Source organism: Doryrhamphus excisus, linkage group LG5 (genome assembly GCF_037039965.1).
Source record: "Doryrhamphus excisus strain RoL-2023G ecotype Guam linkage group LG5, RoL_Dexc_Guam_v1.1, whole genome shotgun sequence".
Lineage (NCBI taxonomy): Eukaryota > Metazoa > Chordata > Actinopteri > Syngnathiformes > Syngnathidae > Doryrhamphus > Doryrhamphus excisus.
This window is the reverse complement of record NC_136361.1, coordinates 10,907,491-10,932,805: the sequence shown is the minus strand read 5'-3', so window position 1 is coordinate 10,932,805 and position 25,315 is coordinate 10,907,491. Positions and strand designations below refer to the sequence as shown.

Here is a 25,315-nt window from a genome sequence, read left to right as displayed (position 1 = left end):
ACAGTAGGTCAGAGTTTCAGATCATGAAGTTTGCACATTTGGAAGTGAGCCTTGAAAGAAGCTTGGGATGCCTCTGAACGCTCAAGAGCAGTGGTCTCAAACACGCGGCCCGCAGGACAAATGTGGTCTGCAGCACACTAGTTTGAGGCCCCGGCCTTGATATGAAAGTTTAATGTTAGTGCGGCCCACGCAAGTTTGATATGGATGCTGTATGGTATCATGTACCCAGAAAAAATTATTACGTTTGATTAATGTTCATGTTAAAGGTTAAATAACTGTTAATAGTTATCCTCCCTATCCGTGTGGAAGTGGTAAGTTTTTGGCTATTTAAGTTTAAAGGAAATAACTTGAAGGCTACCGTTTAGGTCGCTAGCTCTCTAGTTTGCGAGTTAGCATGTGTCTCAAGACCCTGCAGTTGCTCAATATGTTGTAAATAAAAATAGTATAATTTTAATCTGAAAAAAAATAATTTATCTACCCACCAACTATATGTGGTTTCTTAAGTTTTTATTATTTACCGTTTTGTTATTATTATTATATTTATTTATTTATTACTGATTGATTGATTTTCTTTATTCTTGATTTGTTTATTTATTTTTCATCTTATTTTGTGTAGAAAAATAAAAAGTAAGATATTTGAGAACAGTGGAATGTTTTATCACAGCTTTTCTTGTAGAAAATTGGAACCACAGCAAAGTTTTTAATAAATGCGTTTTTTTGGGGTTTTTTTTTGGAAAACCTGATGCGGCCCAGTCTCACCCAGACCCGAGCTCCAGTGGCCCCCAAGTAAATTGAGTTTGAGACCCCTGCTCAAGAGAGTTTTTCACTGTGAGCCAGACTTCCTTATTCCCAAATACAAGCTGCTGCCTTGTGACGAGTTAGACCAATCAAAGCAGAGTGGGCGGGGCATGGGTGGGTGGAATAAATTAAGATTTTTTGGAAAAGCCAAGGAAATGCAGATGTAAGAGTTGCAGATTCTGGAAGTTCTAGACAACGCTTTGTGCGTGTTATTGTGTGTAGCTGCTCTATAGGAGTCCACCACTCAATACAAAGGGATGGAAAATAAGGAAAATAATAAAAAGTTTAATTTAGTTGTTTTGTCAAGACTAATATTTATATATTTTTTGGATTTTTTGGATGATCTGAAACATGGAAGTGTGGCAAACTTGTGTCCACACCAGTGGATGAACACCATGTGGTTGAACAATGTCCCTCCCACCGGTGCAGATGCTATCAGCACTATTGCACGGGTTTAGATTAGCATGAGAATGGCGTGGAAGTGCTGGAAGGTCAGTAGTTCATTTCTATGCCCGTCCAGCTCTCGCTTTTATCCCCTTTGCTCCATACTGCCTTGCAACGCTCCGTCATCATTGCCTCCCCTCTGAATGTCCATCATCTTGGACTCACCTTATGCTAAACATGGAGGACGCTAACACTTTCCTGTACTTTGCATACGGCAGCAACCTGTTAAAGGAACGACTGCAGCTGAAGAATCCATCAGCGGCGTTGCACTGCGTAGCCGTACTAAAGGTATACTCACATGTCTTTTTTTATACGTACATGTACAGCTTCTTTTCTCTTTCAGGACTACAAACTGGTTTTTGGGAACCACAAAGGCCTCGCGAGTGAGCGCTGGCATGGGGGCGTTGCCACCGTGGAGTACAGTCCCGGGGATGAGGTGTGGGGGGTGGTGTGGAGAATGAACCAATCTGATCTGGAGTCTCTCGATAGGTAATGCCTCGTCTTCCGAGCCACTGTCGAGTTTCCCCCTCATGAATGAATGGAATGTGTCCACGCACAGTCAGGAGAATGTGATGTTGGGCGCGTACCGTCCCATGGAAATATTCGTCACCACAAAAGGTCCGGAGCTCAGTTGTCGCACCTACATGATGAACAGCTGTGTGTATGCCCCACCATCGCCGCAGTACCTGCAGGTGAGTATTCTCTTACTGCATCTACACCACATCCATGTGACCCCAGCACAAGTGGCGTTGCTATGGTGACTGTACACTCTGGGGCCAGCTCATCAGCCAATCACAGGGCACACATTTTAATCCATGGGTGTCCAAACGTCTTCCCAGCGAGGGCCACATCGTGACAAATGAAAGGATATAGAACTGCATCCTAGCTTTGTCACATAAGTGAAAAACTTTTTCATCTTTATTTTCCTGATTTTTTTTTTCCTCCAAAGATTTCCATCCAATCCATTTTTTCTATGCCGCTTATCCTCACTAGGGTCATGGGGGTATGCTGGAGCCTATCCCAGCTGACTTGGGGCGAGAGGTGGGGTACACCCTGGACTGGTGGCCAGCCAATCACAGGGCACATATAGACAAACAACCATTCACACTCACATTCATACCTATGGACAATTTGGAGTCACCAATTAACCTAGCATGTTTTTGGAATGTGGGAGGAAACCGGAGTACCCGGAGAAAACCCACACATACACGGGGAGAACATGCAAACTCCACACAGAGATGACAAGCCCAGGTCTTCCCGATCTCTTGACTGTGTGGCCTACATGCTAACCACTTGCCACCCGCTCCAAAAACATTCGGAACTTGTAATAAAAAAAAAATGAAATAGGTTGTCTTTCACCTAATCAAAAGTTTAAGGCCAGCGGCCCCAAATTGTCATTTTCTGTCAGGCATTGACACGGTCATGCCTTCCTGATGGCTAAAGCTAATAAGCTTTCTCTTCTTGAACGTGGTCGGATGGTGGAGCTGCATAAGAAGGTCTCGCAGCATGCCATTGTTGCTGAGATTGGATGCAGTAAGACAGTCGTTAGGGTGCATCAAAAAACACAATTATTGAATTTTGCTATGGCTGGGTACTAAAAGTGTTCCGAACTATGTAGAAACAACACATATAAAATATTTTTCCAATACATGATTATTTAGGGGTGCCACCATACATCTGTTTTTGTGGAATAAAGTGGTGAACAGTTCATTGGTCGCCATGGAGATTTGAGGTCAGCAAAGAATGCAGCTCAAGAACTCTCAGGTGATTTTTATGTTTTTGTTGGTATTTATACTCCTATTACATATTACTACCAAATTTGTGGTTTTGTTTTTGTAATTTGAATGATTTGTTGTCATATTTATAGGTATTTAGTGCTCATTGCCTCTACTGTAGCTAACTTTAGCTAGCTACAGTTTGCTAATGACAGTTAGCTAATAGCTGAGCAAGCATAACATCGATAACAGTAATATAGAGTAGAAAGTATTACTGATGCCTCATATTTATTGAGTGGTACTGTAGTGTTACATAATCTGATATACACTTGTCCATTTATTATTTTAATCACTATTTAGCTCTCATTGCCTCTACTGTAGCTAACATTAGCTAGCTACAGTTTGCTAATGACAGTTAGCTAATAGCCGAGCAAGCATAACATCAATAACAGTAATATAGAGTAGACAGTATTACTGATGCCTCATATTTATTGAGAGTAGTACTGTAGTCCTACATAATGTAATATACACTTGTCCATTTATTATTTTTTCCGAAATTTTACAAAAGTTTATGTGTGAGGTGGCACCCCTAAATCTCAATGGATTTCCTCAAAACTTTGCAAAAGACATTTTTATGTTCGTTAAAAAAAATACAATGCCAGCCAAATTGATATTATGAATTTAAAATTTCCCATTTAAATTTGATGCACCCTAACAATCGTTCTACATTTTTGGAAACGATCCTGAGTATTACGGAACAAAAAAGTCAAGTTGTAGACCGAAAAAACAAAAAACAAAAACGGAATTCAAAGACCTGGTCTCCTTCAACACCACAAAAATGCCCGTTTATACTTTAGGAGGGAGCATCAAACATGGGACATTGAATGGTGGAAAAAATGTAACCTTGGCGGAGATGTTTTCTACCCGGCACAGTAGAGGGGGGTCCATCATGATCTGAGGTGTTTTTTCATTCAGTGGAACACCGAAGCTTCAGGTTTTAGTAGATTGTTAGTAGATTAGTTTTAGTAGGTGTATTTTACCGAAAGGTTGATTTCCTGTTGAAGGTGATTCTGATGGGAGCTGAGCAGAACCGACTGCCAACGGACTACCAGGAGAAGTTGAGAGCGATCCAGACCAACATGTATGATGGTCCTCTTCCCATGATGGCTGACCTGGAGCGAGCCAGAGAAGCGGAACAACATCCGTGCTGTGACACTCATGCCTGACCGCACAAAATCAAACCTGACATCTTCAGTTCTTGATTTCTACTCATTGTATTTTATAGGCCACGTGGACCAGACTCTCATTATGTCCAAATGGGTTTGGCAAGAAAAGCTTTTAGAATATTTTCTATAATAAAATCTTTGAAAAATTATGCCTCCTGTTTCTGAACACTTCATGCATTCCAGATGATACAAGTATCGATGCCTCAGATATCAGCTCTTCATTATCTAAAAGAGATTATCAAATAAAAATATTGATACTTTTGATACTTCAGTTCTTTGTTCATGTTTGTCCTGGAATTGTCCAACTCAGATCAGAAAGAAAAGCAGTGGTATCTGTAAAAGCATCACCTGTGAATAACATAATCCAGAGTCATGTTATGCAAGCCAAATATTCACAAATATTCTTCTGAACTGAAAATATTATATGAATCACTGAAACTGATAATCAAAAACAGAAAAGCACTGAAAACCTTTCATACATTGGAGAACGTTCTAAAAACAATTCATATGAAGAACAAGCTTAAGTGACATGTTTTCTATTTTTATTTTGTTGTTCTTATTTTCAAGCAATATCCCACACATTCCTGTTTTTATTTTAATTTTTAATTTTTAATTTTTAATTTTTAATTTTTAATTTTTAATTTTTAATTTTTAATTTTTAATTTTTAATTTTTAATTTTTAATTTTTAATTTTTAATTTTTAATTTTTATTTATGTTGATATTGTTCTGTAGAATTGCACTTTTATGTTCCTGTAATTCTGCTTATATTGTTATTGTTTCGTACAATTGAAGCTTGTAATAAAATATATATAAAAAAAAACCTGTGAATAACATTTACTGTTAATGGTGGCTCCTTGTGTACTTCTTTAAAAAAACAGTATGAACACTAGGGGGCGATAGTGGTCTTGACTGGCTTTGTGTGTAAGACCAGTGGTTGGTTCTCAAGCTTTTTACAGTCAACAATGACGCTTTTATTTTGAAGGCACGCGCTGTATTTAGCACATGCGCAGTAACGTTAACAATAGCCCCCACACTTGATGGCGGAAGTAGTCGGCGTGCTGAGCTGACACGTCACGGAGGTTAAACTGAATGAAAGATGGCGAGCACCTATGCCAGCTTTAACTTGTAAGTGCCTACGACATTCTGATAATGTCACGTCGTTTTGTTTCGTGGTAGTAGAACAACCGGAATCTGTACATTTAGTGGATGAACGATGAGTAAGCGAAACGGAACCATGCTGCTGAGCCCTGTATCCACGCCTACGTCACGGGGTCCTGGTTGAAACACGTTTGATGCTAGTAGTTAAAGTTATACTTAGCATTTTAAGTCGTCTGTTTTGTTGAGTTTAATAAGTGGTTCCGCAGCTTAAAACAGTTTAAGAAACATTTGGATGCTTCTGTGATTGAATTCATTCATTTCCATGTTTAATACGGTATGGCTCAAGAGTATCGTTGTAACCGCATTTTAATCGAACCATTTTACCCCTAATCACAATTTCTGATCAATTGCGTAAAAGAAGTGCTGGCAACTCTTGCCTCGTTCCACCTTAGGCGCACCACACCTGAGAAATTCTACATCGAGGCTTGTGACGATGGATCTGTGGACGTACTGGTCATCGATAGGGTGTCGACGGAGATGACTCTCACAGGTAGGCATTCATTGTCAACAGTACTTCGAGCTTGTTTACATAGCTGACTGATTCCTGTTCTTCCTTGCTGCGGTCCACAGTAAAGAGGGAGGTTCCTGCATCTGCTGAGACCAGACCAATATGTGGACTCATGGGGACGCTGCGTTTGGTGGCAGGTAACACGTCATCATGAAAAGTGTCATATCTGAGACAATCAACACAACTTGTCCACTCTTCCTGTTTGTCGTAGGCATGTACCTGATCGTCATCACCAAGAAGACGAAGGTGGGGGATCTACTTGGCCATGCTGTGTGGAAGGCTGTGGATTTTGACATCATCTCCTACAAGAAGACAATAATCCATCTGACAGACAGCCAGGTAGACACCAGGATTGTACTTGCGACTGTAATCTTTGGTGGACAGTAGTATTGATATTAGGGCATTGGCCACTGATTGGTATCGGATGATATCAGCTCCAGAACCCCCACCCCTCTTTTCTCTCTATAATTCTTATATTCTCATGACACAATCCAGGTTTGAGACGCATATAAAGTATTATAGAATTCTACTTATTGAACTGATAATTATCAACCTATATCTAAAAACTAAAGGTAGGGCTTAACAAGAAGAAACTGATGTTTAATGAATAATGATAATAATAATAATAATATTGCAATGATAATAATAATAAGTGAAAACAAGACTGTGGCATGAACATGGTTATATCTTGCAAAAAGGGGTAGGCATTTATAAGCTTTTGCTTCAGCCTACTCCTTTTGGGCTTGTGATCAGATAGTTGAATACAAATGTAAATAATGGAAAGTTATATTTTGATTGATGTAAGAAATGCACTGTAATGTTTTTTTTCTAAAACCTCAAGGTAGGGCTTAACAAGAAGAAACTGATGTTTGGGTTGGTCACCTGTTCAGACACAGTCTCACGTTCTTGTTTTTTAATGGACAAGATTAGACACATGCAATCCAGAAAATGATATGTAAATGTTACACTTAGGGGAGAAAAGTGGGCTAATAAATTGACAATAAAAGCACAAATACTGTGGATTTCAGAAAACAACAGATGGAATGATACAGCACTCTACAAGAAGCAATGAAGTCTGTAAAATTAAATAATAAATAAAAAAAATAAAAAAATTGTTACAACTATAATAATGAAAATGGTAATATTAATGATTATAATAATGGTGATAATAATAACAATAATAATGGTAATAATGATAAAGAGTATAACAATAATGAAAATAATGATAATGATGCGCGGTCGAGTGGTTAGCGCACAGACCTCACAGCTAGGAGACCAGGGTTCAATTCCACTCTCGGCCATCTCTGTGTGGAGTTTGCATGTTCTCCCCGTGCATGCGTGGGTTTTCGCCGGGTACTCCGGTTTCCTCCCACATTCCAAAAACATGCTAGGTTAATTGGCGACTCCAAATTGTCCATAGGTATGAATGTGAGTGTGAATGGTTGTTTGTCTATATGTGCCCTGTGATTGGCTGGCCACCAGTCCAGGGTGTACCCTGCCTCTCGCCCGAAGACAGCTGGGATAGGCTCCAGCACCCCCGCGACCCTCGTGAGGATAAGCGGTAGAAAATGAATGAATGAATGATAAGGATAATAACAATAATAATATTACAATGATAATAATAACAGGAGAAAACAAGACTGTAGCATGAACATGATTATATCTTGTAAAAAGGGGTAGACATTTATAAGCTTTTGCTTCAGCCTACTCCTTTTGGGCTTGTGATCAGATAGTTGAATACAAATGTAAATAATGGAAAGTTATATTTTCATTGATGTAAGAAATGGACTGTAATGTTTTTTTTTTCTAAAACCTCAAGGTAGGGCTTGTTATAATGTCATGCCAATAAATCCGGTAACATTAAAAATAGCTCTGCTCAGGGATGCTCTGGTCAGGGTTTTATGCTGCCTGTTGAAGGCATGGTTTACCATCAACTTGTGTAAACTTTAGAGGCGGGATTGAACGTGACGTAGACAGATAGACCTCTGCATCTCACAGCGTTTGATGATGAGTTCAAGTGGGCAAATCGCACCACCATTATCCATGTAGCATAAAGACATCCACATGTAAAAATTTTGGCTTTTTACCTGTACGCCAGAGGTCCTCAAAGTGCGGTCTGTGTCTGCGTCTGTTTTTTTTTTTTTTTTTTTAATTGGCCCAAGCCACATTGTAACAATCTCTCTCTCTTCTGTTTCAGATGCAAGACAGCAAGACATATTTGTCCATGATCAACAGTGTCATTCATACAGACAGCTTCTACTTTGCAACAGACTACGACCTGACGCACACACTGCAACGGCTGGCCAACACCAGTCCTGAATTTCAGGAGATGAGCCTCCTGGAGAGGGTATGTGTGTCTGCATGTTGCAAATGTGAGCCCTCATTGCACCGCCATGCAGGATGCAGAAGAAAAACACTGAAAAAATAAACACAAACCCCGAAAAAAATTTATATGAGAGCAATTTCATACGTTTGTGGAACAAAAGAGAAATCAGCCAGGATACCAAGTGGCACCAGACCTGTCGGATATTTGTTTTTACAGACTTATGGTGTAATATTTGACCTTTTTGAGCCCAAGATCCCAGGTCTGGGCCGTGAACCTCGGCAAGATTTTCATCCAGCTGGCTGATTTGACATTTATATCTTGTCTGATTTATTGTCTGCTATTGACAGATTTAAACATAAAACAGGCTTTTCAACAGCAGCTTTCCAGATGGCTTGAGTGCCTTAGCTGCCTGAATGGTGCCAGTTAAAACGCTTTGTGAGGGAATTACAATCAACCATGCAAGTCCCAAAGATCAACTTGTCCAGTGGTTCCCAAAACCTTTATTGCACCCCCCCCGGGCCCCTTTTTCCTTCTGTATAAATGGAATAGTTTGGTCGTTAAAGCATAGAAAACTTGTTTACAGCCTTCTAAATACAAATTTGACCATCATGAGAGCCCTGTAGACATAATATAACACCCCTATAGTCACCTTTACACCTATATTGGCAAATATAGTCGACATAATAAGAGAAAATAAGACGTAGACTCGCACAAGTTAGCTTTGGGAGAGTCCCTTTTTTTGTTTTTGTTTACTTTGGACTTTTTGCAGTGGCTAATGTAGCATTACTGACACCTTCTGACCAGTGTAGAATACTACACATTGACGTGTCAGCCATCCATTCTTTTTCTATTCCGCTTATCCTCACTCGGGTGGCGGGGGTATGCTGGAGCCCATCCCAGCTGACTTTGTGCAAGAGGCGGGATGTGCCCTGGACTGGACACCAGCCAATGGCATGGCACATATAGACAATAATTATTATTATTATTATTATTATTAATGACTTTTATTTGCATTTGAGTTTGTCATTTTTATGCTTGAAAGTGATTAATTTAGACAAAAAATATGTAACATTGGCTTAAACATGAATATTTTCTTATCATTCATATATTTTGAAGAACGGTAATCGAGCGAAGCCACAAAATTCAAAGCGCCACATCACATTTGACAGTGGATTCCGACAATGTGCTTTTACTGCCATCTACTGTCCACTCGGAGGTTAGGTTTCTTTGTGGTCCAAAAATGACTCAATATTTGCTCTCCTAAAGGTGCGTGTTTGGGTGCAAATAAGGTATATGCTGTTTGAGGTTAAGATTATCCGCTGATTGGCAGACAGACGGAGCAGCAACAGGAAGAACATAAAGCACACTTTGTGTCACACAGCAACAAGACTATTCACAACAACAATATTGGACTTTTCCTTCCAGGCAGATCAGCGTTTTGTGTGGAACGGCCACCTGTTAAGGGAATTCTTTGCACAACCAGAGGTGAGACTTCATCTTTGAATTTATGTAGACTTTTTAATCTATGTATTACATTGGCTTATTCAAATCATACAATTAAAAAGGCTGCATTGGTGTTGTGTGAATATGATATGTGACTCTTCATACTGTATTTCTCTCTATTTCTTACAGTTACACAAGTTTGTATACCCCGTCATCCACGGCTGTATCCTTTTCTTGTTGTCTGACAGCCTCTCCAATGAGTGGTGAGGTCACTGGAGGGGAGACCCAGACGCTCACCATCATGCCCCGCCTGCATCCGGGCAAGGGAAATGTAGATCCAACATAATTTCTCTACATTAGTGCCTGATGAGCCGCTCTTTGTCTGGTCCCTCCCCGAGGACCAGTTTGTCCCCGAGCAGCGGCATAAAAGCCCCCGACTACTTGCTGTTAGATGTTAGCTCCGAGGATCATCAGGGTATGCAAGCTTCACCACAATCAGTGTTGGAAGTTTTTCCCCACTCTAATATTCCAGAAAATCCAATTCATAATATTGCAACTATAAAAATGGATTTTAAAGTATTTTATATTCAAACTCTATACTACTAAAATTGCATTTTGCATTTCCTTATAATATTACAAGTTTATTCTCATACAATTGCGCCTTTATTCCTCATTAGAATATATTATGAGAATGCTGCGAAACTTCCAAGACAACCTGAGCAGTCCACTTTGATGGATTGAATGCCCTTTTTTCCACTTAATATTCATTCATTCATTCATTCATTTTCGACCACATTTTCCTCACGAGGGTCATGGGGGGTGCTGGAGCCTATCTCAGCTGTCTTTGGGCGAGAGGCGGGGTACACCCTGGACGATCACAAGAACATGCAAACTCCACACAGAGATGGTCGAGGGTGGAATTGAACCCTGGTCTCCTAGCTGTGAGGTCTGCACGCTAACCACTCGACCTCCGTGCCGCCCTCCACTTAATATTTTTGTCTTTATTCTTATTATTTCTTTCAGCTTTTTTCTGATTTCCTGGTTTTCCTGATTACAGAGCCAGGATCTTTTAATCCGCATACTGATTTGGCTTGAGCACTTTATATTCCTGATGAATACCAATGAGGGCTGCACGGCGTCGAGTGGTTAGCGCGCAGACCTCACAGCTAGGAGACCAGGGTTCAATTCCACCCTCGGCTATCTCTGTGTGGAGTTTGCATGTTCTCCCCGTGCATGCGTGGGTCTTCTCCGGGTACTCCGGTTTCCTCCCACATTCCAAAAACATGCTAGGTTAATTGGCCACTCCAAATTGTCCATAGGTATGAATGTGAGTGTGAATGGTTGTTTGTCTATATGTGCCCTGTGATTGGCTGGCGACTAGTCCAGGGTGTACCCCGCCTCTCGCCCGAAGACAGCTGGGCGACCCTCGTGAGGAAAAGCGGTAGAAAATGAATGAATGAACACCAATGATGCTTACTAGTGGAGATTTGAACCCAGGGCGTTTGCTCCGAAGTCCAGAACACTAACCACTACTACAAAAAAACTAGTGACTTTTGACACCGCTGTATTAGCTTTTAAGTCAGTCAACCAGTGAACAATGTTTACTATGTTTACTTTCTATCACGTTTTTTTAAAAGAAAAAATATGCATCACTGATAGTAAAAAAAAAAAATTATATGTGTTTTTTGCCTAAAAGAGCACAATAATGGCTAAATACTTGATTGGCAACCAGTCCATAAGCTGAAGCTGGAATAGGCTCCAGCATATTTGAACCCTAGCGAGGACAAACGGTATACATAAAGGATGGCAATTATGGATGCAACTATACAACAATCAAAGATGCATTCAAAGACATTGTGATGATATGTAGTATTCTACACTGGTCCCTAGGTGTCAGTAATGTTCCTTTGATGAAGCAAGGAAGTACTGTACAGAAACTGGTACAACAAACTCCCGATGCTAGCATGTGTGACTTTATATTACTTCTTATTTTCTCTTATGTCTGCTAAATCTGGCTAATAGGAGTGTAAATGTGTAAGGGTGTTGTTTCATGCTCCGGAGGGCTCCAATAATGTAAAGGTCATGAATGTTTTTTATGATATGATTTACCTAGGGGAATATTATATTTCTAAATATGGAATCCTGTTTGAGCTTGCTTTTGGGCTCCACCGTGGTTTGCATGGTTTGCTCGCTGCCACACAACTGTTGGCCCTTGGCAGCTCGACCCATCCTATGCATTGCTTGCGCGCTATCCCTACATATTCTATGTTTTGTGTACCACCGGTGGGCCATTGTTTGCCGGTAGATCTGACTCCTCTGATTTTTTTCTTAACACACCCTTTTACTAGTCATCGTCATGAAATCCAGTTGTATCAACGGGAAAGTGTTTGACTGGAGTATTATCTCCAGGAGGAGCTGCTTCAGAGCAGGGGTACGATACTATGTCCGAGGTAACCACACTGTCATACCATCACAACACAAGTTGACTAGACACTATATTGTCCAAAATACTCAGTTCAACACACACCTTCACTAAGCCCAACAGAGGTAATACCAAAAACGTAGAGAGCTGAGCAGGTCGTCGTCAATTTAATTTTTTTTTGTCTGTAAACACGAGAACTACTGTTTTTTTCCCTCACACTTTTTCATAGTTTGGCTGCTCCTATGACTTATAGTCAGGTGCAACTTATATATATATATATATATATATATATATATATATATATATATATCACTATATACACTCCTGATCAAAATGGTAAGACCAGTTGAAAACGTCTTGCACTGCTTAATATTTGGTACAATTTCAAAATTGGAGTGAGAAAATGTTTTGCGTAAGCAATTTAACAATTTATTACAAACAAGCACTAAAGTGAAATAAATAAGCTGTTCAACTGATCCAAAGTTCAAGGCCACGGTCTTCAAAAGGCCAAATATTGGCAATAAGGTAATTTTTTTTGTCAGGTATTCACACTGTTGTGATATCTTGATGACAAAGACAAAAAGGCTTTAAATCCTGGTGGGATCATCTGGCAACGCGTCATTGCTGCTGAGGGTTGGAAGAAGCAGACGTTCATTTGAAATGCCTGGTCCTGAGGATTATGGAAAAACCCCAAAAATGGCTGTCTGTCAAGACATGAGACCATCCTAAGCCCAAATGAAGGTTGTTACTGGTGCCGAGTGCAGTCCAATAACCATCAGACGCCAGGAAGGTTTGAAGAAAAAAAAATTCCTTCAAAAGCCTCATCTGCTTCTGACAGTTGGGAATTTGCAAGGGAGCACCAAACATGGGACATTGAAAGGTGGAAGAAAGTTTTATTCTCATTGCCGATGGCTTCCTCCAATTTGACCGGCACGACAAGGAGATCGCACCTGAGGTGTTTTCTGCACGGCCCAGTGGAGGGGGCACCATCATGATCCTTCAATGGAACAATGGAGCTTCAGGTTCTGCAGGGGCGTCAAACGGCTGCCATCTATGTGGAGATGTTGCATGGGGCATCCCTTCCAGATGAATAAGTTTACTATTTTGGACCATCCTGCAGTTCCCTTCATCTAAATCAAATGGATAATTATTTTTTTTAGATTAATGTAAAGGGGAGTTAACAAAAATGGACATCAGTTCCAGACAGTGGATACCCTCCGTGAAGGCATCTTCACCACATGGATCAACATTCCCACTAGCCCCGTGGAACCACTGCATCAAGCATGCCTCAGGCCATTTGTTAACAGTAATTATTGTTTACCTTATTTCAGTAAATGTTTATTTATCCACTTTAATGCTTGTTTGCAATAAATATCTTAAGGTCCAACAGTACAAAATGTGCTTTTTTTTTTTAACTGGTCTTAAAATTTTGATCAGGTATATAGTATATACTGTATCGTGGTACAGTGGTTGGCCTGGTGGTTGTTTTATGGCGACTCCAAGTGGCTGCAGTAATTCATTGAGTTCACCCAAAAATGACTTTTGGTGTAAAAATGTGGCTGTTTGATCTTCTTCCACACACTGGGATGCATCCAGGCATCATCTCGGATATTAAAGGTGTGTTTTTACTGAATATTTATTAAATTGGTATGGTAGGTTTGTGTTTATATACTTCAAAATGTGACTTATTTGAGCATGTGTGGCTTAAAAAAAACTGAAAAATACAAATATAATATTTGTTTAAAAGCTGGCTATGATGATTGTGCCGTCATGAATACAGTTAAATGCCACATATACAGCAACCTCACCAGGCAACGACATTTCATTGGCAATTTCACTGCTGTGATATTGTGCAATGACAATAAAGGAAGTCCGTCCGTCCGTCCTTCCATCCATCCATCCATCCATCCATCAAGCAAGGAAGGTTAGTGTATTGAGTTGTGGAAGGAAGGAAGGAAGGAAGGAAGGATAGTGTATTGAGTTGTGGAAGGAAGGAAGGAAGGATAGTGTATTGAGTTGTGGAAGAAAGGAAGGATAGTGTATTGAGTTGTGGAAGGAAGGAAGGATAGTGTATTGAGTTGTGGAAGGAAAGAAGGAAGGATAGTGTATTGAGTTGTGGAAGGAAGGAAGGAAGGAAGGATAGTGTATTGAGTTGTGGAAGGAAGGAAGGAAGGAAGGAAGGAAAGGAAGGATAGTGTATTGAGTTGTGGAAGGAAGGAAGGAAGGATAGTGTATTGAGTTGTGGAAGGAAGGAAGGATAGTGTATTGAGTTGTGGAAGGAAGGAAGGAAGGAAGGAAGGAAGGATAGTATATTGAGTTGTGGAAGGAAGGAAGGAAGAAAGGAAGGAAGGATAGTGTATTGACTTGTGGAAGGAAGGAAGGAAGGATAGTGTATTGAGTTGTGGGAGGAAGGAAGGACGGTAGTGTATTGAGTTGTGAACTCCTATAGAGTCGCTATAGCTAGAGGGAGGGCATAAAGCATATCTGGCCTACAGCACATACCCATATAAGGAAGCCCGGCATTCTGTGACATCACAAACCGCCAGTGTTGGACCGCCCTCTGAAACCTGAGTGTTTTGAGCCATCCCAAACTTGTTTTAGGGCTCACTTCCAAATGCGCAAACCTCATTATCTGTAACTTGGCATGCTTTAACCCGAGAATACAACATTCTAACTACATTTGTAGGTCAGAAAAGTGGAATAAGCAAAATAGGTCCCCTTTAACGTTGTTCTCTCATATCAATGTCTCAAGTTTAGTTTTTCATAAGATCATATTATTGTATGGTGCATAGGTTATTATTAGCTTTATGCATTGTTTTGGCGATTTTTAATATTTGTGATTTTAGCAATAAAGGATTTGTATATTGGATTATACTCATTGTTTTTTGCAGTACATTTAGCGAGTGAAGATTGCTTGTATAGTTATTAACCCATATCTCCACACAATAAGTTAGATATGGTAAAACCAAAGAACAATAAAGGCTATTTTATAAGTACAAATTTTGCTTTATTCAATATTGGAAATGTTTCTCACCACCTGATGTTGTATATTGGTACGGCTCTCCATTGTGTTACATCTCTTCTCGATTGTGTTGTTGCTGCTAGGGATTGATACCGAAGGCCATGCTGCAAACTATGTGGAGACAGAGCAGATTGTGCAGTACAACAGCGCCAAGGCATCTTTTGTTCAGGTGAGCTCCAGCATGAATGACAGACTTTCAGATGATGAAAAACTTAAACCACACATAAATTCACTCTTACATTTGATTGACATGGGTTGGTGTGATGATAGGTGGTGTGCCGCCTTCCGGATTTTTTTTACTTTTTCACACCATGGTATGTATGCATTGTTCATTCGTTTTATTTCCTCCACAGACAAGAGGCTCAATCCCCTTCTACTGGTCCCAAAGGCCCAACCTGAAGTACAAGCCAAGACCACAGATAAGCACAACAATCAATCATGTAATTGACTCTTCTGCATTCCTCATTGAACTCTTTTGTTTGGCCGTTTCTACACGGAATTTCCTTATTTCCTCTTGATTGTTTCAGTTGGATGGATTCCAGAGGCACTTTGACTCACAGATTATTCTTTATGGGAAACAGGTCATTTTGAACCTGGTAAGGTGCTTAAAACGGACATAACATGTCCGACTGACGTTTCTTGACGATTGTGAAGTAATGGTCAAGAGGAACATCTGTAAATAAAGGCTACTTCTCTTTCCAGATCAACCAGAAGGGCTCAGAAAAGCCACTGGAGCAGGCGTTTGAAAAGATGGTGGCCTGCTTAGGAAACGGCACCATCAAGTAAGAGTGTGCAGTTGACATTTCACACACGGCTGTATTGCTTTTGCTCAGTAAACGCTTACATTTCTGGGGCCAAAATTGTTCAACTTGTACATCATTGATATCTCCAAAGTAACGAAAGACTTAAAGCTGGTATTATTTGTGGATGATACCACTGCTTTTTGTTCTGGAGGGAGTACAGACAAAATGATTAGAAAGGTCAGAGAAGAAATGGTCACACTAAAAAGATGGTTTGATGATAATAGATTGTCCTTGAACCTAAATAAAACTAAAATCATGCTGTTTGGTAACAGCAGAAAGGACACGCACCAGCAAATACAAATAGACGGTGTGGACATTGAAAGGGTGAAGGAAAATACATTTCTGGGGATCACAATAGATGAAAATATGAGCTGGAAACCTCATATTACAAATATACAACATAAGGTGGCCAGAAATATTTCAGTATTGAACAAAGCAAAATTTGTTCTCAATCAGAAATCACTCCACACTCTTTATTGCTCTCTGGTTCTACCATATCTTACTTATTGTGTGGAAATATGGGCTAATAACTAGAAAATCATTCTTCACTGGCTAAATGTACTGCAAAAAAGGTGAGTAAGGATAATTCATAATGCCGCCTACAGAGAATACACTAACTCCTTATTTGTAAAATCACAAATACTTCAACTTGCTGATATAGTTCATTTTCAAACAGCTAAAATATCTCAGGGAAGTACATTTGAAACACTTCTATGCTAGGACTATGTTAAAAAGCCATAGCATTTCAGTATGTGGAATCAAACTATGGAATGGATCGAGTAAGGACCTCAAACAATGCACAACGATGAGCCAATTCAAGAAACAATACAAGCAGTTGATGTTTGATAAATACAAGGATGAAAAACTTATTAACTTATAAAAAAATTATATTAGGAAAGCAGGAAGTGAACAAATGTAACAGTTACTGATTGTAAAAGTATTAGATGGAGGGGTAGGATTTAATACGCTTTGCTTCTTCCTACTCCTTTTGGACATGTGGAACTGTGAATTGATGAGCCAATTCAAGAAACAATACAAGCAGTTGATGTTTGCTAAATACAAGGATGAAGAGTCTTGAACCAGTCATGATGTGCTATATATATCACTATATTGACACTTACTATGGTACACATTATGTCATTGGATGCTCATATCACCTCGTACTTTGGTACGGGACAAAAAATAAAAAAAAACCCAAAAAAAAACCTTGATCTGTATTATGGAAAGCAGGAAGTGAACAAATGTAACAGTTAGTGATTGTAAAAGTACCAGATGGAGGGGTAGGATTTAATAAGCTTTGCTTCTTCCTAGTCCTTTTGGACATGTGGAACTGTGAACTGATTATGGGATGCACTCAATTGTAATCTGATGCATGTTCAAATGAAATAAAACCATTACCATTACCATTACCATTTCCCCAGGTACATCGCTTTTGACTTCCACAAGGAGTGCAGTAGGATGAGGTGGCATCGCCTCCAACTCTTGATGGACATGGTTGGCGAAATCCAGGAGGAATTTGGGTCAGTGAAGTAGCGGGTATATTGGATAGATACCATAACGGCCCTCGTAATTAGTAGCAATGTGAATTTGGACACAGGTACTTCCTGGTGGATTCAGATGGGAAGGTGCTGTTAACCCAGGAGGGGACATTTCGGAGCAACTGCATGGACTGCCTGGACCGCACCAATGTCATTCAGAGTCTGCTGGCCAGACGTTCTCTGCAATCACAGCTACGGGTAAGGCGGTCATGCTCCAATCAGTGGAAACAAGGAGGAAAAGCCTGATTGTGGAGGCATTGAGAGCTTAGCAACTATAGTAAGACTTATAGTAACAATATGCTATATACCAGGGGTGGGAATTTTTTCCATCATTCACAATCCCTTTGTGAAACATGAACACATATTTCATTCCCTTTTCTGTGCATTATAACACAAGAGAACAAGTTTAAATGAGCTAGCTTGCAATGCTGTCATTGGGATGCACATATATCAACTATGAAGCCCTCTAAAAAAACCTCCAACAACATTGCATGGTTTGATATACATGCTGTGATCATGCATTAGCACATACACTGATGATAACATGTATAATTGCAGTATCTTGCCCTTCTTGAGGATTTAAAACACAACCCAAACTTCCTTGCTGTGTGCATTGATAACTAAGACGACACCTCGCTGACCACTTGCCTCAGACTTGGTGGAAACATTAAGCCGGTCTTTGTGAATGAGACGCGCTATTTATGCGAGCCGCCCCCATTGTTTAGTTGCGTAAGTTGCGGTGAGTTCACATAAATTGTGCGTGTTAGCTTTCTTGTATCACCTCTTATGTTAACGGGTGGGTTTTGACCCATGTATTAAATCAGCTATAAAATACACTAAAAACAATAAGTTACCATCAAATTTGCTTCTCATGTCTTGGTTACCTTCTTAGGCTTCCTCATCCATGAAAATGTTGCTTTTAATACTTTTGGTGTGGGCATGTAGGCCTTTTTTTGTCACTATACCCCTCCATTTCAATTTCCAAAAATGGTCAAATGAACCTCAAAAGAATCATATTCATAAATTGAAGGTTCTTTTGTTACCTGGCTATTACTGAGGGCTATAGAACATGTCTCTTAAATCAATTAGTTTGATTTATTTTCTCATTTTAGTATTAATCACTAAAGAAACATCTATGGTGTTGGGGTGAATTTTGACCCATATATATTCATGTCAAGAAAAGGTATAAAAAGTGATTGTTTTCAGCAACAGAACTTTAGTATAAAGTGAAATGAAAAAGCAGAACAGGTCCAGATCTTGGTTCACTGTACTTCTTGCCATTCTTTCCATGATCCAAATTGTAAATGTGAAATCAGCCATCAGTCAAATGAGTGAATTCACCTCACATGTCTGGACCTTGTTTTTCTGCTGGTATACTGGAAAAGCGGTCAAATATTGCTTTATAATCATTTTATTATAACCGACCCTAACAATACAGTGGTCATAATTTCAACCAGACCATTTTAAAATGTAGTAAAAATTATTATTATTTTTTTTTATTTTGTTGAAATAGAGTTTCCTGACAAAGTCAAAAAGCCTTGATGCAATAAACAAATGTTATGTGATTCTTTTTATGCATTAAAATGTAAAACAGGTCGATGCCGACCCTAACACAAGAGGAAGGTTAAAACAATCTGATTTTGTGCTATAGAACCTTCTGTTGGGCACATAGGTGTACCGAATTGTGGTTCTGCCAGTATGACTGTGCTATGCCTCCACAGAGACTGGGGGTCTTACACACGAACCAGCACATTGAGGATCAAGCAGACTTTGAAAAGATGTACAAGAATGGTGAGCTGTCTATCACACGGTGTCTTTCCTGTACTTGCATTCCCCTTTTTCAGTCTTTCTGAGCTTACTCTTGCTTTGTCTCCCTGTTTTCCTGCAGCTTGGGCAGACAATGCAGACGCGTGTGCCAAACAATATGCCGGCACTGGAGCCTTGAAGACGGACTTTACCAGGTCAGTTATGACCCCTTTCTTGGTAACTTGCTTGTCATGTGTCCTCATATCCTCATGTCCTAATCCTCATATCAGCAATCAAAAAGTCATGGTGCGGGGTCATTGTTTTAGGACAGGCAAGAGAACTCAGTGGGGACTGCTGATGGATGGCTGGAACTCGATGATCCGATATTACAAAAACAACTTCTCCGATGGCTTTAGACAGGTAGGTTCACATTTTGCGGCGCGGGTCCCATTCCCCGCTGTTGTGTCTCGGGGTGAGACATTTCACCCACCTTGCCCCCAGTGCTGCCTACACTGTTGTACAAATGTTAATGAATGCTTGGTGTTGGACGCAGAGGCCCTGTCCAAACCCAGGAGAGCTGTGGCTACAAATGTAGGTTACCACTGCAGTCCTTCAGTCAGTCATTGATATTTGCAGTACACTCATACTTTGCCACTTTGCGCCTCCACTTCCACTGCTTCTAAATATTCATTCATTTTCTACCGCTTTTTCCTCACGAGGCTGCTCCTGATTTAGTGCAGTGGCCAAAGTACAACCAAAGCCTCCTCCATGACTTTATGATTTTATGATTTGATCATGATTTATCGGCAATGTAAAGCTCTAAACCAAAACATCAGGTGTACCTTTGAAGCCAATAGACCCAATTCATCTCTGGCATTGTTTCTTCTCCGATCATTTCAGTGTTTATTCCGGGTTCAACTCTAAATGGCGTGCATGTGAACGTGTTGACTTTTCGTAGTTAATGGCCAGTGAGGTTAATGTTTAGCATTGACGTTTTGGCAAAACAAAAAAAAGCTTTTTTTTTTTCACATCCAAATATGTGGTTTTGTAAGACTGGGAGAACCAAAAGAATAATGGTTATCCTCACATCTTTTGTGCTCTTACATTTAAAAATTTTTTTTTTTCTTCTTTATTTCGAACATCATTCAAAGCACAACAAACCAAACATAAATCAACACAAATAAAAATACCTATGTACATATAAACATACACATGTTCCAAAGGGAATGGGAAGAAGCCAAGACTTATCTAGTCCCACCCCCCCAACCACCCAGATTCCAACCTCATCCCAACAAAACATATATTATTCCTTGTCTACCAGAATGAAAACCCCACATCCAACCACCCTCACCCAGCTTGAGGCACCCGACTACGTGCCAAGAGTTCATTACTAGTCATCGTATCGTACATACGTAGTCCAATAGTCCAGTACAAAAGAATGAAACCACTCCAACTATACAGTCACCACACCAGTCATCACAAGCTAACATGGATATAAAAAACATCAATGTTATGGTATTGTTTCAGTGACATTGAAAAAGAAAAATATTCTTTAAAATACCTCAAATGAAATAATCACACTTGAGTCTTACTACTTCCCTATTGTCACTCCAACTACAGTGTTTTCCACTTCCACTTCCTTTATTCTTTTATTTTTGTTTATTTGTTAATTTATTTAATTGTATTTATCATCCTTCCTCTTTCCCCTCCCTACATAGTGTCATGCATTAAAAAGCCAGGGTGTAGAGTGGGCCTGTTGAGAGTGGACTGCAGCCCCACTTAGCAAGCCCCCACCCGGCTGCCCTATCTAGTTAACTTGAGTTAATCAGTGCTGTGTTGTCCTATGCTGTGTGTTGCATTACAAAGATGGGACGGGAGTCTGTTGGGATGGATAGACCCCCCCTTCCAGACCGGATTTAAAGTGGCTACATTGGCTCCCCGTCCGCTTCAGGATGGATTTTAAGATTCTCTTACTGGTTTTTAAATGTCTTAACGGCCTTGCACCTTCTTATTTATCTGATCTGCTTTTACCATATCAACCCCCGCGGACCCCCTGCGGTCCTCCGGCACTGGCCTTTTAACAATACCAAAACCCAGAACAAAAACCCACGGTGAGGCAGCATTTAGCCACTATGGCCCCCACCTGTGGAACAGCCAGCCGGAGAGCCTCAGGACTGCAGAGACTGTTGATATTTTTAAAAGAAGATTAAAGACACACCTTTTTAATCAGGCTTTTAACTCAGATTTTAAACTTTTAAAAATCTTTTTAGTCCTATTTTATGCTTTTAGTCTTTAGCTTTTAACTCCAGTGTTTCCTCAGGGGGGGTCCTCCACACTGGGGGCTGTGTCGGGTCTGCTGAGGGAGTGCCCGTCCTTGGGTCCCTTTGACCCTGCCGGCTGGGGGTTCCTCCCTTTGATGTGGGGGTCCGCCCGTTTGTCGGAGTCTGGGGGCCTGGGTGCTGGTCCCCTGATGGCACGGCCTGCGGCTCCTCCCAGTGTGGACGGCCCCAAAGGTGGCGTTTCCTTGATCCTCAGTGCCATGCCATGTCTCCCTACTGTGTGTGATTGTGTGTGTGTGTGTGTGTGTGTGTGTCTAGTATGGCGGGTGGTAGGGAGGGGCTTTCTTAGTAATTGCTTTTCCTTTTAATTGTGGTAATTGTTTTTAATTCTGTAAAGCACTTTGTGTTGCATGTCTTTGCAGGAAAAGTGCTCTACATATAAAGTTGATTTGATGATTTGACTTGATGTCTCGCCTACCCTAGTTTTCATATTTAGTGTAAGTGGGGATAGCAGTGACAGTGGTTAAAGCAGTAATTAACTTGTCAACAAAACTAAATCCAATCACTAACCGAGCCTACCAAAAAGGAAAAAAAATGTAATTGCTTGACTAGTAAAAGTAAAGGTCTCACTGCCACAATGATGCCAACACATGACCAACCATTATTATTACCCTTCACTATACTTTCTAAATATTTTTACTTTATACAGTTTTATATTTAGACATTGTTTCTATTCTGCCTCCAAATCATTCCACAGTCGTACCCCATTAATTGTAGGGCTAAAACTTTTCAGGGCTCTACATTAAAAACAAAAATGACTTGCCCATGGGGAATCCTTAAGGTGAGAACTACTTGCCCGAACTTGCCCCATGTAAAATGAAAAGACTGCCATAATGATATCATCTCATTTTTGTGGCATCACATGAGAATCTCAAATAAAGATGAAATGATTATCATTTCTTGTGGTTGTTTTCCTACATAGATCATGACGTTGCATGGAAATCTGGATTTATAAGTTGTGCACCACAATGAAACATTTTGAATAGACACATTTGTGTACTAGTAAAGTGTTTTGAATCCAGAAAAAAATGCTCAATGGTCAAACAATAATTTGTGAAGCAAAGGTGAGAAAAATCCACAGAGAAATGGAAGCGCTAGATTTTGTAGCTTGTGCAAAATCAGCACTTGGTATTGGATCTAATGGGTGGTGTTTCATTGTGACCACTTCAAATTGTCACAGCAATGTGATTCACTCACCTGTGCCATCATTTGATTTGCTGCCGCTAATAAAATACTTGTTTAGGAGGCACTGGTTCATCACTTTTTGCTGTTTCCCTTCACAAGTTGTTGAAGAATTAGACCATGTTGGCAGGGACGCCATGATAGATGTTTTCCTAGTCAAACCATCGCTGATTGGTTGATCGCCAACAAGAACGATTCAGGGTGTGGGTAAAACGCCGACTGTGGACTGCAGACCGCGGTCTAAATAAACGATTCTGATTGGTCCATTTCAAGATTTGCAAGGATTGGTTTGCAAATTACCACCAGAATTACGCAGTCCGTGTTTTACCAACACCCAACAAGAACCGCTTTTATAAAAACTCTTGGCAGTATGGCATGCCAAAGTGCACTTGCCCGACGGGAATATCACTGAGTGGATGTACTTGCCCCAATTACTTGCCCCAAAAGTGAAGTGCTGTGAATATTACTTATCTCAGGTACTGTATTTGTGCTTTTTATAAATGAATGATAAATGGCGTGTGAAGTTTTTTACGCAAAGTGCGATGTATGTTTTTAAACAGGACTCGATCGACCTGTTTCTTGGCAACTTTGCTGTTGACGAAGCCGACACGATGACGCCACTGCGCGAGCCCAAAGATTGGAAGTTTTTGACTGTAAGACTCCGAAGACATTGAAGGTTCCCCCCATGTTCTTTCATCTCCAATGACCCCTTTGCTTTTCCAGTTGCCGATAATCATGGTGGTGGCGTTCTCCATGTGTATCATCTGCTTGCTAATGGCTGGTAAGACCATCTTCAGTGGGGAAAACCATGTCACTCAACGCTTTACTCACTCCGCTGCTCCTCATCAGGTGACACGTGGACGGAGACTTTGGCTTACGTTCTGTTCTGGGGAACGGCCAGCGTGGTGACGGGCGGTGTGATCCTCTTCAACGGGCGGGAGTTTGTCGATGCTCCAAAGCTGGTTCAGAAAGAGAAGCTGGACTGAATGTGTGTGTGTGGAAAGCAGCTCTGCCCTGGTGAGCTCACCACCTCGTCATCGCTTTACCCCCGGCAGCACCACCACCACCACCACCACCATCATCATCATCAGCAGGCCTGGAGCCTGTACTAGCACAGACAGGGTGGAGGCGAGGAAGGTGAGGAGGTCAGCTGCTGCTATCCACACTGCTACGATACTCAAGTCTGCACATAGGTGTTTATGTACACTGAACCTCTGGGGGGTTCATGTACTCAGAAAGTACTTCACCCATCACGGGGAATATCAGTGGATGTATACAACATCTCCACTGTCTGATTTTTCTTAAAACTGTCTTTCCCCTTGGCATCTAGTGTATTGATTAGGTCGGGGGAATCACTAAGCATTGTACAGTTGAAATGATGCAAGCCTCATTGTAAATCGCAGTTGCTTTATTGCTAACTACCGCAGGTGTATGAAGTTTAAAATAAATAGAATTTACAATCAGGCTTCAATCATTTTGTGTTTGGGAAATGATGATTCTGACATTTAAAGAATAACAATGTGGTGCTGAATGTAAACAATGCCCCCCTTTTGCAGTAAATGTCCCATGTAAGGGTTGGGTGATGGGTGATATGGACCTTAGCATACCTTAGCATCACGATAGTTTGGGACTATATCACGATATGACAATATAAATCCAGCATTTAACATGTATTATATATATCACGCGGCGAGACCCCCGCGTTCGGCGGATCGTCGGCGGGGCGCTGTCGGAACGCGGCCCCGCGCGCGACGGGAGGGGAGTCCGGGTATATATATATATATACAGTGAAGAAAATAAGTATTTGAACACCCTGCTATTTTGCTATTTCTCCCACTTAGAAATCATGGAGGGGTCTGAAATTTTCATCGTAGGTGCATGTCCACTGTGAGAGAGATAAACTAAAAAGAAAAATCCAGAAATCACAATGCATGATTTTTTAACAATTTATTTGTGTGATACAGCTGCTAATAAGTATTTGAACACCTGAGAAAATGAATGTTAATATTTGGTACAGTAGCCTTTGTTTGCTATTACAGAGGTCAAACGTTTCCTGTAGTTTTTCACCAGGTTTGCACACACTGCAGGAGGGATCTTGGCCCACTCCTCCACACAGATCTTCTCTAGATCAGTCAGGTTTCTGGGCTGTCGCTGAGAAACACGGAGTTTGAGCTCCCTCCAAAGATTTTCGATTGGGTTCAGGTCTGGAGACTGGCTGGGCCATGCTAGAACCTTGATATGCTTCTTACGGAGCCACTCCTTGGTTTTCCTGGCTGTGTGCTTCGGGTCGTTGTCGTGTTGGAAGACCCAGCCACGACCCATCTTCAATGCTCTGACAGAGGGAAGGAGGTTGTTCCCCAAAATCTCACAATACACGGCCCCAGTCATCCTCTCTTTAATGCAGTGCACTCGTCCTGTCCCATGTGCAGAAAAACACCCCCAAAGCATGATGCTACCACCCCCATGCTTCACAGTAGGGATGGTGTTCTTCGGATTGTACTCTTCATTCTTCTTCCTCCAAACACGCTTATTGGAATTATGACCAAAAAGTTCTATTTTGGTCTCATCTGACCATAAAACTTTCTCCCATGACTCCTCTGTATCATCCAAATGGTCATATGCAAACTTAAGACGGGCCTTGACA

General features: G+C 40.7%; 2 protein-coding genes across 2 annotated transcripts; both read left to right on the top strand.

Annotated features, from left to right (window-relative positions):
* Window positions 1-1,326: 1,326 nt before the first annotated feature.
* Window positions 1,327-4,382, top strand: ggctb (gamma-glutamylcyclotransferase b). Its single transcript, XM_058053492.2, has 4 exons — window positions 1,327-1,530; window positions 1,586-1,731; window positions 1,802-1,934; window positions 4,022-4,382. Exons 1-4 carry the CDS (start codon window positions 1,411-1,413, stop codon window positions 4,181-4,183), a joined length of 561 nt encoding a protein of 186 aa, XP_057909475.2. The 5' UTR covers window positions 1,327-1,410; the 3' UTR covers window positions 4,184-4,382.
* Window positions 4,383-5,198: 816 nt separating this feature from the next.
* Window positions 5,199-24,448, top strand: sacm1lb (SAC1 like phosphatidylinositide phosphatase b). The gene is made up of 20 exons (XM_058053472.2): window positions 5,199-5,309; window positions 5,735-5,832; window positions 5,913-5,987; window positions 6,062-6,189; window positions 8,048-8,197; window positions 9,602-9,661; window positions 9,809-9,842; window positions 11,968-12,069; window positions 15,147-15,232; window positions 15,417-15,503; window positions 15,591-15,659; window positions 15,766-15,845; window positions 17,288-17,386; window positions 17,464-17,602; window positions 19,126-19,195; window positions 19,293-19,365; window positions 19,477-19,570; window positions 23,232-23,324; window positions 23,395-23,452; window positions 23,521-24,448. The coding sequence occupies exons 1-20, from the start codon at window positions 5,281-5,283 to the stop codon at window positions 23,655-23,657; spliced, it is 1,761 nt and encodes a 586-aa protein (XP_057909455.2). The 5' UTR covers window positions 5,199-5,280; the 3' UTR covers window positions 23,658-24,448.
* Window positions 24,449-25,315: the final 867 nt, after the last annotated feature.